A 19003-nucleotide genomic window follows, 5' to 3' on the forward strand; every position below is an offset into this window, starting at 1 on the left:
CGCACCACACGTGTTCTGTAGCTACTAGTTGCCACTTACATGGCCAGGGAGGATTCTCCACCCCTGGCCCCACCCATACCTGGAAAGGAGATTAAACTGAACAACAGTCTACAGGTACCTGTAAATTAGGCAAAAAAGGAAGATGAAGAACAAATACCCATTTCATCCACAAGAGCAAGAAGCATTTCACTCCCCAAATCCGTGGCACAGATGGAAGTGACATCAACTTTAAGTTTGTCCCAAACATATATTTGTTTAGCATTGTATAGGTTATAAATTGAGAATCCTTTGGCTCCTCCAATAAACAGAAAGTCTTGGCAAACAGCCATACAATTTGGCTTTTTGTTGAGCTGGGAAAACAAAGACAAAGAAAAGAGGAGTAATTTTCAGTTGTCACTGTCTTTCTTCAAGTAACATGAGCTAACTTTTCATAGACCATCACAGCCCTTCCTAGATATAATATCATCCCCAAACATAGTACTCATCTGAAATTCTTGCCTAAGGATCAAGAAACTCATAGTATTCCACTTTTAGGGGAACGAACCCAGAAACACAAAGAAGTTTAGAATAAACGTATGTTCACAATGCCAAGCAGACCCACAGGCCCTGTACTTTATTGATCTGGCGTGCTGTGGGAAGAATGAACCATAGCTGAGGCACTGATAGATCCTCAACCATCAAATAAGAAAGTGGATTAATAGATGAAGGCAGATTTTTCAATAACAACAGTTGAATAGAAAGGGCCTTCTGTAAATCTTCAATTAACCAGAACAATCCACTTCCCCAGGCAATTACCAGATCTACTGTAATGGACATCAGCATACCTACAATCTTTCAAAAATGTACCCGTCTTATTGAATGCAGGTTTCTGGCAGGAATTCCTTCCCTGGATGAGGAGTTTTCATTTATTAACAATCAACTGAGGGGACAGGGACTTCTGGTCAGCTGCCTACTCCATACCTGGATTTCCTCAGTTGGGGGGTAGACGGTGGGCTGGATCCGGTTGCTCTCAGCTTCCCTCAATGCGTCCCTCTCTTCAATAATTTCCCAGGACCGGTCAAACAGAAGGTTCACCAGCTTGTTAATCATTCGATAAGGCTGAGGCAGGGAGTCCAGCCCCTGATTGACATCCAGGAAAATGTAATCCCCGTCATTATCTGTAGGCCAGTCCTTCTCTGTTGGGATCGGCACCTCCAAGGATACCTTTCGTGTAGTAAGGGACAGCTTCATCTTCTGAGTCTGACTTTTTCTGGGGGATGACATCATAGAAGGTGGCACCAGGAACTTCTACGAAACTCTAGGAAGCTGATAAGAGATGTAAGCAAAGGAAGTCTGAGAAAAAAGGGAAGCGACAAGAAGATAGCACACAATCCTTCTCTCGTGCAGGAGCCTAGGGGGACTCTTTATTCCAGAGATTGGCACTTTCCTTAATTACCAGAGGACTGTTACCACATTCCAGGAGGTATTAGTAAGGAAACCAGAAGAGGCAGGTATCTTTCAGGCCAACCCAAGATGATGTATACTATGATGGAAGAAGAGGAATGTGGCATCCTTCAAATTTCGTTACCTCTTGATAGGAAGGCAGCTGTCTTTCCATTTCAAAAGAATTCACCCTCTCTCTTATAACTTATGCCTTCTCTTTGTTCTACATCTTTGCAAATGGGCAATAAGCCCTGATCTAATCCAGTAGGGCAGCGAGCCATGACTCTCTTCCCTTCTTTTCCCTCACGCCTGACCAGATGCAGTTCAGACACTCTCCATCTTTGCTGTCTGATTTGTTCTCTTCTCTCCTTTCCTACTGCTGCCATCCAGGATTTCTGCAGGCAAAATGCCCAGGGCCTATAAGATTTTTCAAGGGCCTACAGAAATTTTTGAGATGTGAGAAAAAATTGATTGACTAAAAAATTAAAAAGGCCCATAAAATCAAAATAAAAATTTACAAAAATACTTATAAGTTCCACTCTATGGGTATCTGTATACAGTTCACATCTACGAGAAGAAAACAAAGTAATCTGTACTTCAGAAAACTTAAAATTGTGTAAATTATAGAAAGGCTTTCAAATGTTACAGTTAAAAGTATATAGTGTGGAACATTGGATACATTTTAAGACTGTTAATGTATAGCAGAGTCTTGCACTGTAATAGTGCCTGGGTCCATGAAGTCTTATGAAAACCCTGCTGTCATCATCACCATCATCTTTTCTCACTGGAGGACATGTGTGATGCTTCCAGTGCAGAATGTGAGGTCACGAGCTGACACTAGGAAAGAACCACTTTAAGTAATCAGTAGGAACAGTAATCTGAGCTCATAAAGTGCCGGGAATGATGCCTATTTCCACCAGCCAGACTGGAAAACCTCCTAAGTCACGAGCATTGGGTGGAGTATGCAGAAGAATCAGCAGCAGGAAAAATCAGCCCTAGAATAAATGCTGCTCTGGTATTACCCATCAAATCTTAGAAGGTAGACAAATGAACTGTTTTTAAGTAATTTAACTGCATCCCAGAACAAAGTTCAAGAATATTTAAAGGAATACACACACACACACACACACACACACAAAATACCCAGCATCCAATGAAGTAAAATTCACAATGTCTGGGATCTAATAAAGAATTACCTGGCATGGAGAGAGGCAATAAAATATAAGCCATAATAAAGAGAAAAATCAATTAATTGAAGCCAACTCAGAATCAATACACAGATTAGAATTAGCAAATAAAAGAGTTGTAACTTTTTCTGCATGTTCAAAAACCTAAAGGAAATGTGAACATGTTAAGTAAAGACATGAAAGATATTTAAAAGACCCAAACTGAACTTTTAGAGATGAAAACTACAATGTCTGAGATGAAAAATATACCAGATTATATGAACCAGATTTCAGAGCAAAACAAATTAGATGGGCAGAAAAAAAGATTAATGAACTTGAAGACATAGCAATAGAAATAAAACAAAGAAAAAAGATTAAAAAGAAAATGAAGAGAGTGGTGTGGGATAATTTGAAGTGGCATGATATAAGTGTGATTGAAATCCCCAAACGAGGGAGGAGACAGAAAAAATATTTGTAGAAATAATGGACAAAAGTTTTCTAAATCTGATAAAAACTATAAACCCATAGGTTTAAAAAGAAAAACAAGCTGCAAGCAAAAGAAATATGAAGCAAACCACACCAAGGCATATCATAATCAAACTGCTCAAAACTAGTGGTAAAAACAAAAGTTGAAAAGCAGCCAAAGGAAAAAAGACATGTACAGAGGAACAAAGTCAAGAATAATAGCAGATTTCTTGAAGGAAACCATGCAGATGAGAAGACAGTAAAGCAACATCTTTAAAATACTGAAAGAAAAAAATTTGTCACTCCAGAATTCTACACCCAGAAAACATATCTTTCAAAAAACAAAGGTAAAAAAAGCCTTTTTAGATATACAAAAACTGAAACAATTCATGATCATCAGACCAGCAGTATTACAATAAATAATGTGAAAGAAAGGCTTTCAGATAAAAAGAAAATAATATGAGATAGAAATGTGAACCTATATAAAGGCATGAAAAGCATTGGATGTATGTAGGCAAATATGAAAGATTTTTCTTATTATTTAAATCTCTTTAAAAACATTTTAGGCTGGGTGCGGTGGCTCATGCCTCTAATCCTAGCACTCTGGGAGGCCGAGGCAGGCGGATCGCTCAAGGTCAGTTCAAAACCAGCCTGAGCAAGAGCTAGACTCCATCTCTACTAAAAATAGAAAGAAATTAATTGGCCAATTTCTTGAAAAAGAATAGATGGAAAAAAATTATATAGAAAAATATAGAAAATATATAGAAAAAATATATATAGAAAAAAATTAGCCAGGCATGGTGGCGCATGCCTGTGGTCCCAGCTACTCGGGAGGCTGAGGCAGGAGGATTGCTTGAGCCCAGGAGTTTGAGGTTGCTGTGAGCTAGGCTGATGCCATGGCACTCTAGCCAGGGCAACAGAGTGAGACCCTGTTTCAAAAAAAATTAAGAAGCTAATTTTACAATTCATGTAGAAACAAAAATAACTTAGAAAAAGAGGGACAGAATTGGAGAACTAACACTACCTAATTTCAAGACTTATTACAAAGATACATTAATCAACACAGTATGGTATTGGCATCAAAACTAACAGAGTTCATTTCTCCATCAGCTAGGAAGGACGTATTGAGGTTTACATAAACCTATCAAGAACAGTAACTACCACGGTTTCCAGTCCTTTGACGAAACCTCAGGTGCATGGCGTTCTGGCCAGGCATCTGTGATTTCACATTGTTGGAGCATTTAATGTATTGTGAGGGTTGCAGCTCTCTCTAAGTTTGCTGTTGCTGATCCAAGAAAGAAGACATACACAGATTTCTACAGAAATTATGATCCATGAAAGATTTTGAGATGAGAAGGCTGGTATCTTTCAGAGTACAAAGTGATTTTGGAATATAAAGAATTTCTTTGGGTTGAATTACATAGAAGTATGTCACTGAACTGTGCTCTTGAGCTGTGTATGAAACATAAATATGTGGGCTAATGAATAGTTCTCTTAATAAATACTTAACAAATACTGTGGACAGTAGGAAAAAAATTAAAAGCAAATAGGTCAACTAAACCAAATAGAGAATCCAGAATTAGATGCACACATATATGGAGATCTTATTTCTGACAAAGGTGCAAAGATGACTCAGTGGAAAAAGGATAGTTGTTTTAACAAATAATGCTCATGCAATTAGATATCCATATATGAAAAAAATTAACTTTGATTCATACCTCACACCATATGCAAAAATTAACTCAAAGTGGATCACAGACCTAATTGTAAAACTTACAACTATAAAACTCCTGGGGCTGGACATGGTGCCTCATACCTGTAATCCTAGCATTCTGGGAGGCCGAGGCAGGAGGATCGTTTGAGTTAGAAGTTCGAGACCAGCCTCAGCAAGAGCAAGACCCTGCTTCTACTAAAAATAGAAAAATAGGCTGAGTACAGTGGTGCATGCCTGTACATAATTATTAGAACAGCTACTCAGGAAGCTGAGGCAGGAGGATCACTTGAGCCCAGGAGTTTGAGGTTGTAGGGAGCTATGATCACACTACTGTGCTCTAGCCTGGGTGACAGAGCAAGACTCCGTCTCAAAAACAAACAAAAAAACGGTAAAACTTCCAGAACAAAACATAGGAGAAAACCTTTGCAATCTTTCCTCAGACAAAGATTTCCTAGATATGACATTAAAGTACAACTTAAAAAGAAAAAATTAGTCATTTAAACATTTTCAAAAATAAACTTATGTTCTTCAAGAGACACTGGTAAGAGAATAAAAGGTAATCCACAGACTGGAAGAAAATATTTGCAAGTCATTTATCTGATAAATTATTTGTGTCCATAGTATTCAATACACTTTTCAAAACTCAGTAATAAGAAATAATCTGATATGTAAAAATAGGCAAAAGATTTGTATAGATACTTAACTAAAGAAGAGATACAGATGGCAAATAGACACATGAAACGATGTCTAGCATCATCATGCATTAGTGAGATGCAAATTAAAATCATGAGATACCACTACACATGTACTGAAATGCCTAAAGTTAAAAAGACAGATCACACCAAGTATTGTCAATGATGTGGAGGAACTGGAATACTCACATTGCTGTTGGAAAACCAAAATAGTACAAGTTTGAAAAACAGTTTGGCGATTTTTTTTATATGTAGTTTAATATATTTTAATAGCAAACTTACAGGAACAGCACAGAAGACAGACATTAACAACACGTACTTGCATGTAGGACAACCCAGTTAGAAAAGTATAGTGAATAGATGGACTCCACTGTAAGATAAAAATACTACAAACACCATTTAGTTGCCATCAATAAGAAATTTACTTGTTTTTAAAAAATTCAAATGCTGGCATTGTCCAGAAAAATTTAACAGGTTTATTTATAATTGTTATAAAGTTGAACTGCTGAAACTTGTTCACTGAAACATTTGACTTGCATTAATGCTTCACATCGCCACATTTATATTAAAAATTCACACACAAATGAAAATGGAAAAACTGCCAATACCTGATTTCTGCCCCCTATTTTTCCACTCTCAATCAAATACTGAGGTACCTTTTGACCTCATGGAAAAAAAAATATCTAATGTTCAAAACTACCAATAACAGGAAGAAGATAATTCTTCTTATTATTATTATTTTTTTTTGAGAATGAAATGTCTTCCCATCATGGTGGATTCTTAAGCATGTTCTCCACGTATGCGGCATGCTAGCTGGATGTCTTTTGGCATAACTGTTCCACATTTGGCATGGATAGCACACAGGTTGGTGTCTTCAAAAAGGCCAACCAGATAGGCCCTCACTTGCCTCCCACAAAGCACCAATAGCTGTGCTCTGGAAGTGCAGGTCTGTTGTGAAGTCCTGAGCAATTTTTCGCACCAGACCCTGGAAAGTAAGTTTGCGAATCAGAAGTTCAGTGAACTTCTGATAACGTCTAATTTCAGAGTCAGTTTGGCGATTTCCTAAAGCGATAAACATACAACTACCATAATATCCAGCCATTCCACTTCAATGAGTGATAAAAGGGAACCAAAAACACACGTTCATAGAAAGATTTGTACATGAACAGTCATTACAGCTTTATTTGTAGGAGCCCCAAAGTCTATCAATGGGTGAATAGATAAACTTTTACATATTGTCAGTGGGTACAGCCACTTTGGAAAATAGTTCGGCAGTTTCTTACTAAGTTAAACATACCATATGATTCAGCAATCACATTCCTATGTATTACACAAGGAAAATAAAAACTTATGTTTCATATGGAAATCTGTACTTAAATATGTATAGGAGCTTTACTTATTTATGCATTTATTTATTTATAACTAACCTGTACCAGAGCAGCTTTATTTGTAATTGCCCCAAACTGGAGATAACACAGATGTACTTCAGTGGTTGAATGGATAATCCACATTATGGAATAAAAATACAACACAGCAATAAAAATTTACAAACTACTAATGTGCACAACATAAATGGAACTCAAATGAATTATGCTAAGTGAAAGAAATCAGATAGAAAAAGCTACATACTGTATGATTCAATTTACATGATATAGTAGAAAAGGCAGAATTACAGGCATAAATAACAGATTATGTACATCTGTGTTCAGAAGTACCCTGTGCTTGTGTCTATCATCTAACATACCACTGTGTTGTACTCATCAATTAACTGTGTTCCTTATTAACCTATTACCCTAGGCCTAGAGCTTAGCACAGTGGTTGGCATATGGTCAGCCCTCAATAAATTCTATGCTTGCAGTACTGCCCTGTCTTAAGCCATGCACTTAGAGAATACTTCTGGCTTTCTTCCAGGCACTTTCCTCTGCAAAGTCTGAGTAATCTGTGGGGCCAAGGGGGATATACTTACCCAAAGCCTAGTTCCCTCTTCTAGAGTCTGGATCATTTTCAGGGTACCCTTGGAATTTATTGACCAAATGATACCAGGGCCTGCATGAGCCTTTCTGAGCTTTCTCCTAAGGGCAGACTCAGCTGCTAACGTAAGCAACCTTAGACCTGAAAGGTGGCCAAGGCACGGCTGTTTGCAAGGGTATGGGCAAAATTTGGATTTGGTTCGGCATATCCACACAGCAATGTAAGTGGGAGCCAGAAACCAGGGAAGAAGAGGAATGGGAAAAGACTGGGAGCCAATTCTCCCCTACACTACCATATTTTAGCTGTGTTTCCAGGTCTTCTAAGGAGTCAAAGAATTCTGAAAGTATATTTGTCAATGCAGAAGAGAACATATTGTACTTAACAATTTGTTACTTGATTTATAACTTTTAAATATTTAAACATATGGTATGTGGGTCTCCATTTGTACCCCAGGCCTGCAAATGTTACGGGCAGGCCTGACCAACGGAATAAAGATTATAAAAACAGTTGACCTGACCTTGTGGTTTTCGGGGGTACATTTTATCAATTTACTGCTACGGAATGGGTGGAGCCCCATATCTTCAAGCCTCACAGAACAAATGTTCAGTGGTGCAATTTCATAGTAATCTATTTTTGCCTCTACTTTGTTCATGATGACCCTTTTAGGATTTCCTTAGATAACAATCTTCTTTCAGTTGTGGAGGCTCAGAAACAGTACCCCAAAATGAAGCCCTCGGAAGCAGCCTCACAAGCAAAAGTTTTTCTCTGACCTTCTCCTGCCCTCCTGTCTCTCAGTCCCATTCTTCCCCAAGGGTAGCTATAGAAATTAGTATCCCTCTTCCTCAAGGTGGGGCATAAAAACCAGAATCCCTTTTCTCAGAAGCCAGCCATAAAACTTAAAAATATGTGTGTAAAAACTGGCCATAAAGAAATGATCTGACCTACAGTGTTTAACTGTAGGTCACGGACCCCATTCCAAAGAGGGCCCTGCCCCACATCAGAAGGAAGGAATGCAGCTCAGAAAGGCCAAGAAGAATCTGGACAGACAGGCCTTGCTGGGCTTCCCCACTCAGTCTATTTGCATCGGCTCATACCCTTTTTGTCTAGCTGTATTTCTATACAGCTGGCCGTACTTTTTTGAACCTAAACATAAAAATGGACAATTTGCCCTGTATCTTTGGGTCTTCATATTAAATAGATCTATACGTGTACACATATTAAATAGATCTGTATGCGTTTTCTCCTATTAATCAATCTGCCTCATTTCACTGATTTTTTTCAGCGAATTGTAAGGGGGCCAAGGGCCTTGGCTCCTACACAGTGTTCAATGTTCCTAACAGAAAATTCTCTCCCTTACCCGGCCCTCATGCTACGAATACACCACGAGTTGGCTCATCTCTGCCCTAACCATTTCCTTCGCCAGACCTGAAGCTGGTGTAGCTCAAGGGAAACAGAGGCACGGCGCCGGGATACGATTAGGTCCCGCGGTCCCCAGGCAAAGGCTCGGAGGAGTTCTCAGGCTGGTGAGACCATTCGGGATTCCAGCCGGGGTTCCCGGGAACCGGGATCCGCGGGGAGACGCGAGCCGCCCCGGGAACGCCTGAGGCTGGGGACACGGACCCTCAGGCCCTCCTCGAGGAGGCGCCTCAGGTAACGGGGAGTCCTGGCACAACAGGGAAGCAGCAGCACCTGGGGGCGGAATCCGAAATGTTGCTCACCTGGCCTGGCGGCTTGGCGTCGCCTTAGTAACCACCACTTCCGGCTCTGACCGGAAGCCCGAGAGGCCGCTCTGCGGGAGGCGCGCCCGCCCCCGCGGGGGCGGAGTGGCTCGGCCCCTCCCGCAAGGCCGACGCGGGGAGGGACCGACCCTTCCCTAGGGACCCGGCGGCGTCCCAGAGGACCCGCGACTGAGCCCGGCGCGACGCGTGGCCTTGGGCTGGGCGCCATGGACGCCTTCACCCGCTTCACCAACCAGACCCAGGGCCGGGACCGGCTCTTCAGGTGAGTCAGGTGCCGGCGGCCTCCGCCACTTTCTCGCCCTGACTGGGTACTCGGGTCCCTGTTCTCCGTCAGCCCGAGAAGAAGGAGGTGGCAGCCTAGTAGGTGGAAGGAGGAAGGACGCTGCCCGCTGTCGCGGCGGGAGCTCGCTTCCCGAGCTCCTCCCCACCTAAATGCGACCCTTCCTGAGCCCCGCGTGCAGAAGCCCCGGTGCCCGCATCCCATCCGCCGCGAGGCCGCTCCCTGTAACACCAGTGGACAAATCCTCCTCTGCCGACTTTGCTCTACTTGCAGAGAAAGATTGGCTTCTCTCCACTCAACATTCTTCCGAGGAATTTCTTTTAGACCGAAACTTCGGCTTAGCATTCGTGGCTCCAGGCGCAGTTCACTCGGTTGTGGCTTCGAACACGCCTTGCAATGCTTATAGAGAGACAGAAGTTGCATTTATTTTCTTTATCTTCCACTATCGCCCAGTCTATCTCACTGAGATGCTGCGTGTGAAATAGTTTTGTAAACTGTAAAACAAAACACAGTGGGGGGAAAAGCAGAAATAACTAACTGCACCTCTAAGGTACATGCTGTGCTACTGAAAATATCAAACTGATTGTGGCTCGAATACTACTACAGTGTTAGTTCATGATGTTTCTTTTAAAGATTTGGTTGATTCTGGCTTAATAATAAAAAAATAGTTACAGTTGCAGTTTTCTTTAACGGCTCTACATTCTCTTCTGGGTGCACAAGTCTAATACAGACTAATAAGAATAGCTCCAATAATGAGACTTTTGGAAGCCAACTTTATGCCAGGTATTGTTCGCAATGTTTTGCAACTAGTAACTTATTCCCTCATCACAACCCTATGAGGTGTATACTCTAAATATCCCCCCCATTTCACAGATGGGGAAACTGAAGAAGGAGGAGGTTAATATGTACTAAGTGGTAGAGTGAAGAGATTCAAATCCACACAGTTGACTCCAGTTCACACCTCTTAACTACTAATCCACACTGCCTTTCTAAGTAATTTGATTTCTACAAGGGTTGCATTATATACAAACTTCATTAAAATAGAAATCTGTAATTCCAGTGTACTCAGAATGTACACTACAGGGTTTATCAAAGATGTTGGTTAATAAAATAATCATTTGGGATATATTTATTCAGCACAATCTGAGATCTCTATCATTCATTTCCTAACCTCCTTGATAATCTATATAACCTCTGTGACCAAACTGTCATTCATAAAATAATGCCTTGTTTTTGTACTGACTCCTATAAGACCAAATCTGAGAAATAGAAATTCATTGACATGACCAGCCCTCTAGCCAGGAAGTACATTTGAAAAAGAGAGATTATTTATGATCCTTGTCTTCTCTTTTTACTTAATCTCTAACAACAAGTTTCCCATTTGGGAAAATGGGCCACATTTTTATTGAGAATAATATTTATAGCATAAAGGGATTCAAATGCAGTTATAGAACAGTAGGAACCAGACACACACTTTATTAAGTAGGCTGCCAAATGCACTTGGGTGTTTGTGTGATTAAAAGTTTCTCATGTATTTATTAGTAAGTCATTGTTATTTGGAGTCATAACAATAATCACTTCATTGAATATATGTGCACCATTAAACAGGATTCTGCCTGTATTTTATATAAAATACTAATTTTAAAAGACAAATATAAAAACATATCTGTATTAATTTGTGTATTGGTATGTATTGGGTCTTTTTAGTTCATAAAAAAATTAAATGGTATTTAAACTGTGGACTTTTCATTTGGTTTTGGTTTGAGTTTGTGTCCTATCACTTAAGTAGTAGGTTAAGTACATGGTAGAAAAGTTCATTTAAGAAATCTGAGGCCGGGCGTGGTGGCTCACGCCTGTAATCCTAGCACTCTGGGAGGCTGAGGCGGGCGGATTGCTCAAGGTCAGGAGTTCGAAATCAACCTGAGCAAGAGCAAGACCCCGTCTCTACTATAAATAGAAAGAAATTAATTGGCCAACTAATATATATAGAAAAAATTAGCCGGGCATGGTGGCGCATGCCTGTAGTCCCAGCTACTCGGGAGGCTGAGGCAGGAGGATTGCTTGAGCCCTGGAGTTTGAGGTTGCTGTGAGCTAGGCTGACGCCACGGCACTCACTCTAGACTGGGCAAGAAATTGAGACTCTGTCTCAAAAAAAAAAAAAAAAAAAAAAAAGAAATCTGAAAATCATTCTACACTGGTTGCAGACTTAATGAGAGGGAGATTTTTCTGGTTTCCCACTTTGACTACTTCCATTCTCTGTGCCAGCAAAAGGCCTTTAGGGGGGCTGTTCACCGTATTATTGCAGGTCTCTTTCATTACTTTGTGTTGCATTTTCATCATGCGTTCTACCCTTTGGCTCTCCTATGGAATGACTATTGCAGAATTTTGCTCTTGTAAGAGCTGCTGAATGAGAAATTGTCTTGAACAGTTTGCCGTTAGCAAAATATGTTTCTCTTTACTTCATGAATTAAGTTTTATTTGGTTTGTAAATCATTCTCCTCATTTTTTTTTTCCATTTCAGAGCCACTCAATACACATGCATGTTGCTTAGATATTTGTTAGAGCCTAAAGCTGGCAAAGAGAAGGTGGTAATGAAGCTCAAGAAACTGGAGTCCAGTGTGAGCACTGGCCGTAAATGTAAGTACCCTGTTTCTTGAGGGGCAGCGGCTCCTGGTTTAGAATCTTCAGCCTCAGACCCTGTAATTCACAAAAAGCTTTCTAAGTCATTAATTTCTAGTCAGTCAAGTTTATTGATGAAGTTGACCAGTAAGGCTGACCTCATGGCACAACAGCTCCAAAAGTTTGAATGTGCTGCTGAAACAGTTCACAAACACCCTCCTGTGTTCACATTTGGTGCTAACTCCGTATCTTTCTGCTTAATCATAACCAGTAGGACATTCAGTGTGTTAGCTCACCCTTAGTTCTTACAATCACAAAATGTTTTGGCAATCCCCGACATGAGTTTCAGGCTCCTTTTAGTCCTTTTGTTCTTTTTTTTTTTTTTTTATTTTGTTGTTGTTGTTGTTTTTTTTTTTTTTTTTTTTTTTTGAGACAGAGTCTCACTTTGTTGTCCAGGCTAGAGTGAGTGCCGTGGCGTCAGCCTAGCTCACAGCAACCTCAAACTCCTGGGCTCAAGCGATCCTCCTGCCTCAGCCTCCCGAGTAGCTGGGACTACAGGCATGCGCCACCATGCCCAGTTAATTTTTTGTATACATATTTTTTAGTTGGTCAATTAATTTCTTTCTATTTTTAGTAGAGACAGGGTCTTGCTCTTGCTCAGGCTGGTTTTGAACTCCTGACCTTGAGCAATCCGCCCGCCTCGGCCTCCCAAGAGCTAGGATTACAGGCGTGAGCCACAGCGCCCGGCCTGTGGTTTTTTTTTTTTCCGGCATATTATGGGGGTACAGATTTTAAGGTTTCAATAAATGCCCATTTCCCCCCTCCCCCCACAAGTCTGAGTCTCCATCATGACCAAGTCCTTTTGTTCTTTATAAAAACAGAATAGCTATATCCTGGACCACTTGCCTTTTTCCCTTGTTCTCTTGAAGCTTATTAGAGGATATGTTTGGATACATTTTATTAGACTATTTGTGGGGTGGTTTCATGTGAAAGGCAAAAAGTAAAGTCATTGTTTGGAGTTCATTTAATTCACTTTAATAATCATACTAGAAAATCCTATACTTCTCTTAGCAGTTGCATGCCTGACTTCTCTTTGTTTGATGAAAACCTGATGTTGCTATAATAGGTTACCAGAGGCATTAGAATGGAATGTAGAACATTATATATTGATCAGTTGTTTTTGAGCACCTACTTCATATAGGTACAGACCTGAGCCTTATGGGAGAAATAAGATATTGTAAATAATAATACAAAATTTAGTACCAAATTTTTTGGCTGGGGTAGAGGAAATGAAAGGTGTTTTGGAGGAAATGGGACTTAAGGTATGGCTAGAGGGGAAAAAAAAGGAGAGAGTTCTAGAAGGGCAATTTCCTAGAGTAAAGGCTCAGAACTATTATGAGCAAACCATCGTATTGGAGGATCAGTGTCAAACTAGGGAATTAATTTGACAGAGAGAAAACTTAAGTTTTCAAGCAGAGGTATGGGAAGAGTGGGGTGAGCTTTTCTGGATGACTGTGAAGGCCAAGATTAGAAATTCTTAGATTCTTTAGAATGTTGGTGCTGAACGGCCCTTTATAGGTCCCTAGTCTTTGAAGTCCAGAAAGGGCTTATCCAAGGTCATTCAGCCATTTAGTGCAAGAGCCAGGATTGGAACCTAGAATCCATGTATCGTAACAGCTATTACATGTGCTTTTTTATGTTTTCTGGTAAAATAATACCAAACATTCTTTTGAGATTATAAATTTTCTGAGAGTAGCTACTTCTGAGCACTTACTGAGTCTGAGGAAGGGTCCTTTAAGGAAAAGTATATCTTTTGTATCCTCCATAATGTTTAGGATGATAACTCTTTCTCAGTAGGTACTCAATAAGTACTTGTTGATTGATGCATCCCTGATTAATTTACATGCTTACATAGGGATGTGCCATTGCAATGGTTGATTTAATTCAACTAGGGGCTACATGTGACAATATTATTGATTGTTCTTTCCACTAAATCCTACCATCTCTACTTTGTTTTCTTGAGAGTAGGTAGCCAAAATGGTTTGGACCAGAGAAATGGCAAAATTACAATGGTGTTTTTTTTTAAAGGCAAGGAAAGTAAATCAAATGTAAGGCATCAAACTCTTCAAGAGAATGTTAAATCTGGAATTCATATTATAGTACCTTCCTTCTCAAGAAGTGTATCTGGTAATACTCAAACGTGACAATCTACGCGCATGATTGACCTTGCCTGGAGCATGCTGTAAATCAGTGTTAAGGTGTTCACTGGAATGCAGGAGGTAAATTTAAAGAGTCACTGTCTTTTTTGCCTTCTAGGATCATTTTAGGTGTCCTTAACATATTGTAAAGTTCTTCTCCTTTCCTGAGCAAAGGCTGAGCCTCAAATGACCATCAGTTGTTTAAAAAAAACAGTGTTGGCTTCTCACCCTGACACAGAGATTCTTCCTCCCCATTATGTACTAATGAAGTAACTGTTAACTATTGTGGGTTCTACTTGCAGGGTTCAGACTAGGCAATGTGGTACATGCTGTGCAGGCGACTGAGCAGAGCATTCATGCCACTGACCTGGTACCCCGCTTGTGCCTGACATTGGCCAACCTGAACCGTGTGATTTATTTCATCTGTGACACCATCCTCTGGGTGAGGAGTGTAGGTCTCGCCTCTGGCATCAACAAAGAGAAATGGCGAACATGGGCTGCCCGCCACTACTACTATTCTCTCCTGCTGAGCCTGGGCAGGGATCTGTATGAAATCTCCCTGCAGATGGAACGGGTTGCACACAGCAGGGCAAAGAGGGAGAAATCATCACCCCAGGATCCTCTTGAGTACAGTGTGGCTGACGAGGAAACGGAATGGCTCCAGTCCTTTCTCCTTCTTTTATTCCAAGCTCTGAAGCAGCATCCTCCCTTGCTCCTGGACACGGTGAAGAACTTCTGTGATATTCTGAATCCTTTGGACCAGCTGGGGATCTATAAGTCCAATCCTGGCATCATTGGACTTGGAGGTCTCGTGTCCTCTATAGCAGGCATGATCACTGTGGCATATCCTCAGATGAAGCTGAAGACCCGCTAGGGTGTTTCAGATTGAGAACTAGTACCTGCTTTAAAAGATGACCTCTTAGTGGATCAGACATTTGTATTAATCACAGGCCATGTCAGACTGTGCTTCAGTTCTTGGTCATGTGAGCATTTAGCGACCTGTGATGTGAGCAGAGGTGGGGCCAAGAATGGAGAAGGGGGGAGCATGAAGATTTATATGTGTTTTTTTAGAGTGCTGGAGTGACTTGAGAATTTCAGAATATTTTCCCTTCACCTAACATTTATTTAGCATCTCTTATGGCATAGTAGGAGCTTAGTGTTTGCTAAATGAATAAAAATTGAAAGGGGAGAAATTGAAAAAGAACCAATCAAACTAATAAGTGAACACTAATAAACAGTAACTTTTGGGTTGTATGAATCATTGACTTCACATGACTACAGTAGGTCTGGTGCATAGCACTCTCAGGTCTGGTAGAGGCCCTTTTTTTCTCTTATCAGTTATACCTTTGCCCCCGCCACATACACACACCCCATAGACGTCAGTAGCAGGATGGAAAGGAGCTGGGCTAATAGCTTCTTAACTTGTTGGCCCTTACCATCTCTGTACTAATTAATGTCCTTGCTATGTCCAGAAGTAGAATCAGAAAGGCATCAGGCACTTTCATGGTATAAATTGTGTCTATGGGGAGAAGTCTTTAGGTAGTGCAGTGAATAAAAATCAGAAGCACACAGAAGGGAGATTAGATTAAAAAAAAAAAAAGAGGCTGGGCATGGTGGTTCACATCTGTAATCCTAGCACTCTGGGAGGCCAAGGCAAGTGGATTGTTTGTGCTCAGAAGTTCGAGACCAGCCTGAGCAAAAATGAGACTCCATCTCTACTGAAAAAAAATAGAAATTAGCTGGACAACTAAAAAAATATATATGTATATATATAAAATATATATATATAATAGCCAGACATGGTGGCGAATGCCTATAGTCCCAGCTACCCGGGAGGCTGAGGCAGGAGGATCACTTGAGCCCAGGAGTTTGAGGTTGCTGTGAGCTAGGCTGACACCATGGCACCCTAACTCGGAAAATAGAGTGAGACTCTGTCTCAAAAAAAAAAAGTAGAGGGTCACAATGTATGTAACCTGTGACAGGTAAGGAAACTGACACACACAAAAACAAGCCAAAAAAACTCCCGAGGCCAGAACCTTATCCTATATCTTCCAATCCAGTGTTCTTTCCATAATATCTCACTGTCTTCAAGATTGAGTAGAAGTCTGAGTCTTTCCAGAATTCTGTGCTTTTTGCCTCTTACCCTCCCCAAATTTGGAGCTCTCATTGATAAGGGGATTATACTCTACAAAAATTAAAACCATATCTATATTTATCAGCTAGATTGTTTTATTTAAAGCCTTATAGCAGTTTGGGCGATTCTATGTTAATAAAAAATTTATGGCCAGGTGCGGTGGCTCTCGCCTGTAATCCTAGCACTCTGGGAGGCCGAGGCGGGTGGATTGCTCAAGGTCAGGAGTTCGAAGAGCAAGAGCGAGACCCCGTCTCTACTATAAATAGAAATTAATTGGCCAACTAATATAAATATATATATAGAGAGAGAGAAAGAGAGAAAATTAGCCGGGCATGGTGGCACATGCCTGTAGTCCCAACTACTCGGGAGGCTGAGGCAGAAGGATTGTTTTGAGCCCAGGAGTTTGAGGTTGCTGTGAGCTAGGCTGACGCCACAGCACTCACTCTAGCCTGGGCAACAAACCGAGACACTGTCTCAAAAAAAAAAGAAAATTTATGTAGGCCGGGTGCAGTGGCTCATGCCTGTAATACTAGCACTCTGGGAGGCCGAGGCAGGCGGACTGCTCAAGGTCAGAAGTTCAAAACCAGCCTGAGCCAGAGCAAGACCCTGTCTCTACTATAAATAGAAAAGAAATAATTGGCCAACAAATATATATAGAAAAAATTAGCTGGGCATAGTGGCGCATGCCTGTAGTCCCAGCTACTTGGGAGGCTGAGGCAGGAGGATTGCTTTGAGCCCAGGAGTTTGAGGTTGCTGTGAGCTAGGCTGATGCCACGGCACTCACTCTAGCTTGGGCAGCAAAGTGAGACTCTGTCTCAAAAAAAAAAAAAAAAAAAAAAATTATGTGGTTAAAAAATTCCATGAATACTCTGAATGTAGTAGGGTCATTATTTTCCATAATAAATTAGACTTATTCATAGGATTGTTGGGGGAGATGGGATAGAGCAGTAAGGGGCCCATGAAGAGGACATTAGAATATTGAGCCAATGACGCTGACCCATATTCCTACTTCCCATCTTGGTTGTTGGGTCCTTACATGTGGTTAGAGATCCTTTAGTTTGAGGGAGGTGAGGTGGAAAAATGCCAGCAGTTAGGCGACCAATGTCAGTTTTAGCAGCAAAGCCATGTCATTTTATCTGAATGGAAATGAGAAAAATATGCACTCAGTTAAATTGCCCAGAAGTGTGATTGATATTCTCAAAAATAGATCTGTGGCTCTCTATTTAAAGTGACCAATCAAGATACGGGATTTGAGAAAGAATAATTTGGAAATTTTAAAGGAACTGAAAGCTACTAGATCAGGGCAAATAAAAAGTTTAAATAACTATTTTTACTTTGTCCAGATCCTCTACTGTAATATTAATAGATTAATTATGTCCAATAAACTTCTAGACAAAATTGACTCGTGTGTCTGTTAATGTGTTCTAGGAACACCCCCAAACCTCTACATTCATGAGGGATTCCAAAAATCAAAGAAGTTCCTAATAGATATACAGGCCAGCACATTCACAACTGAATATTGTTGCCTGAGAATTCATTTATTCAACAGTGAATGTTGAATGTTTGAGTGCGACACATGGTTTTGGGGACCTACTTGTGAACAAGATGGCCAAAGTCCCTGCTCCCAGGCGGTGGAGGGGTAGGGGGCACAGGTGGGGATAGGGAAGGAAAGAGGGTACAACTCTCTGCCTTGCAAGCTGCTGCTGGAAAACTGACTCTTCCCTTGGGACCCCCCTAGGCCCTTTCACCACCGTTCACCTCTCACCTACAATCTGTACTCCCAGCTAACGCGGCCAAAGGACCGGCTTAGTCAGCAGAGCTTTCAGGCACAGAGCCCTCTACTCCCTCTGGCCTACCGCCAGTACTCCAAAGGCTGAAACTGCCTTTTGGCCCAGGTTGCTGTCCAGACAGCCTCACAAATAATTTGTCCTGAACCTTGAAATGGGGGCAGAGGCCACTTTTTAGATACTTCCCTTCCTCTCCATGACTGTCTGATATATCAAAAGCCGAGGTTGGGTCAATAAGTATTAAACATATCTCATATTTATTACTCCTTTTGGAGGTTTCCTGCTTGACTCTTTCCTTCCTTTCCTGACTTCTCTATTATATCACAGAGACAGAATTTATCACCAAGGATCTGTCATAAGGCACTGTTTCTCCCCAGCCCCTGCTCTTTCTCCTGTTGCCTGCCGCATGTGACTTAGCAGAGAGTCAACGATACAAAATAATTCTAGCAATAATGGAAATAAGTTTTATCCTCCTATTATCTGTTTTAATTGAGAGACCTTTAATAATCTGAAAACGATGGTGTATACCTCAGTATTCCATCATCTTTGAAGCCAGGAACCTGAACTTGGGTTTGTGCTTAAGTCCTTGCTAAGGAAGGGAATGAGAGGTGATATTTCTTGGTTGTCTGGGTGCTACTGATTGGTAATAGATCCTTGGTCAACACTGTTACTTCTCGGCCAGGCTCATGCCTATAATCCTAGCACTCTGGGAGGCCAAGGCAGGCAGATTGCTCGAGGTCAGGTTCGAAACCAGCCTGAGCAAGAACAAGACCCCGTCTCTACTAAAAATAGAAAGAAATTAATTGGCCAACTCAA

At 41.0% G+C, this 19003-nt stretch overlaps 2 protein-coding genes across 2 annotated transcripts in view; one reads left to right on the top strand and one right to left on the bottom strand.

Moving 5' to 3' along the window:
• The window catches only part of WDR93 (WD repeat domain 93), a 47757-nt gene extending 38544 nt beyond the window's left edge, over nt 1-9213 (bottom strand). Inside the window, exons 1-3 of the mRNA XM_012763327.3 lie at nt 9149-9213; nt 961-1305; nt 158-350 (exon numbers count right to left, since the gene is read on the bottom strand). Of these exons, the coding sequence (XP_012618781.3) occupies nt 158-350; nt 961-1266 (499 nt within the window). The 5' untranslated portion in view covers nt 1267-1305; nt 9149-9213. The remainder of the gene's footprint in view (nt 1-157; nt 351-960; nt 1306-9148) is intronic.
• An 85-nt stretch (nt 9214-9298) lies between these two features.
• On the top strand, nt 9299-17802 carry PEX11A (peroxisomal biogenesis factor 11 alpha). Its single transcript, XM_012763336.3, has 3 exons — nt 9299-9431; nt 11971-12086; nt 14569-17802. The coding sequence occupies exons 1-3, from the start codon at nt 9376-9378 to the stop codon at nt 15138-15140; spliced, it is 744 nt and encodes a 247-aa protein (XP_012618790.2). The 5' UTR covers nt 9299-9375; the 3' UTR covers nt 15141-17802.
• The last annotated feature ends 1201 nt before the right edge of the window (nt 17803-19003 follow it).

This window comes from Microcebus murinus, chromosome 7, assembly GCF_040939455.1.
Source record: "Microcebus murinus isolate Inina chromosome 7, M.murinus_Inina_mat1.0, whole genome shotgun sequence".
NCBI classification, from domain to species: Eukaryota; Metazoa; Chordata; class Mammalia; order Primates; family Cheirogaleidae; genus Microcebus; species Microcebus murinus.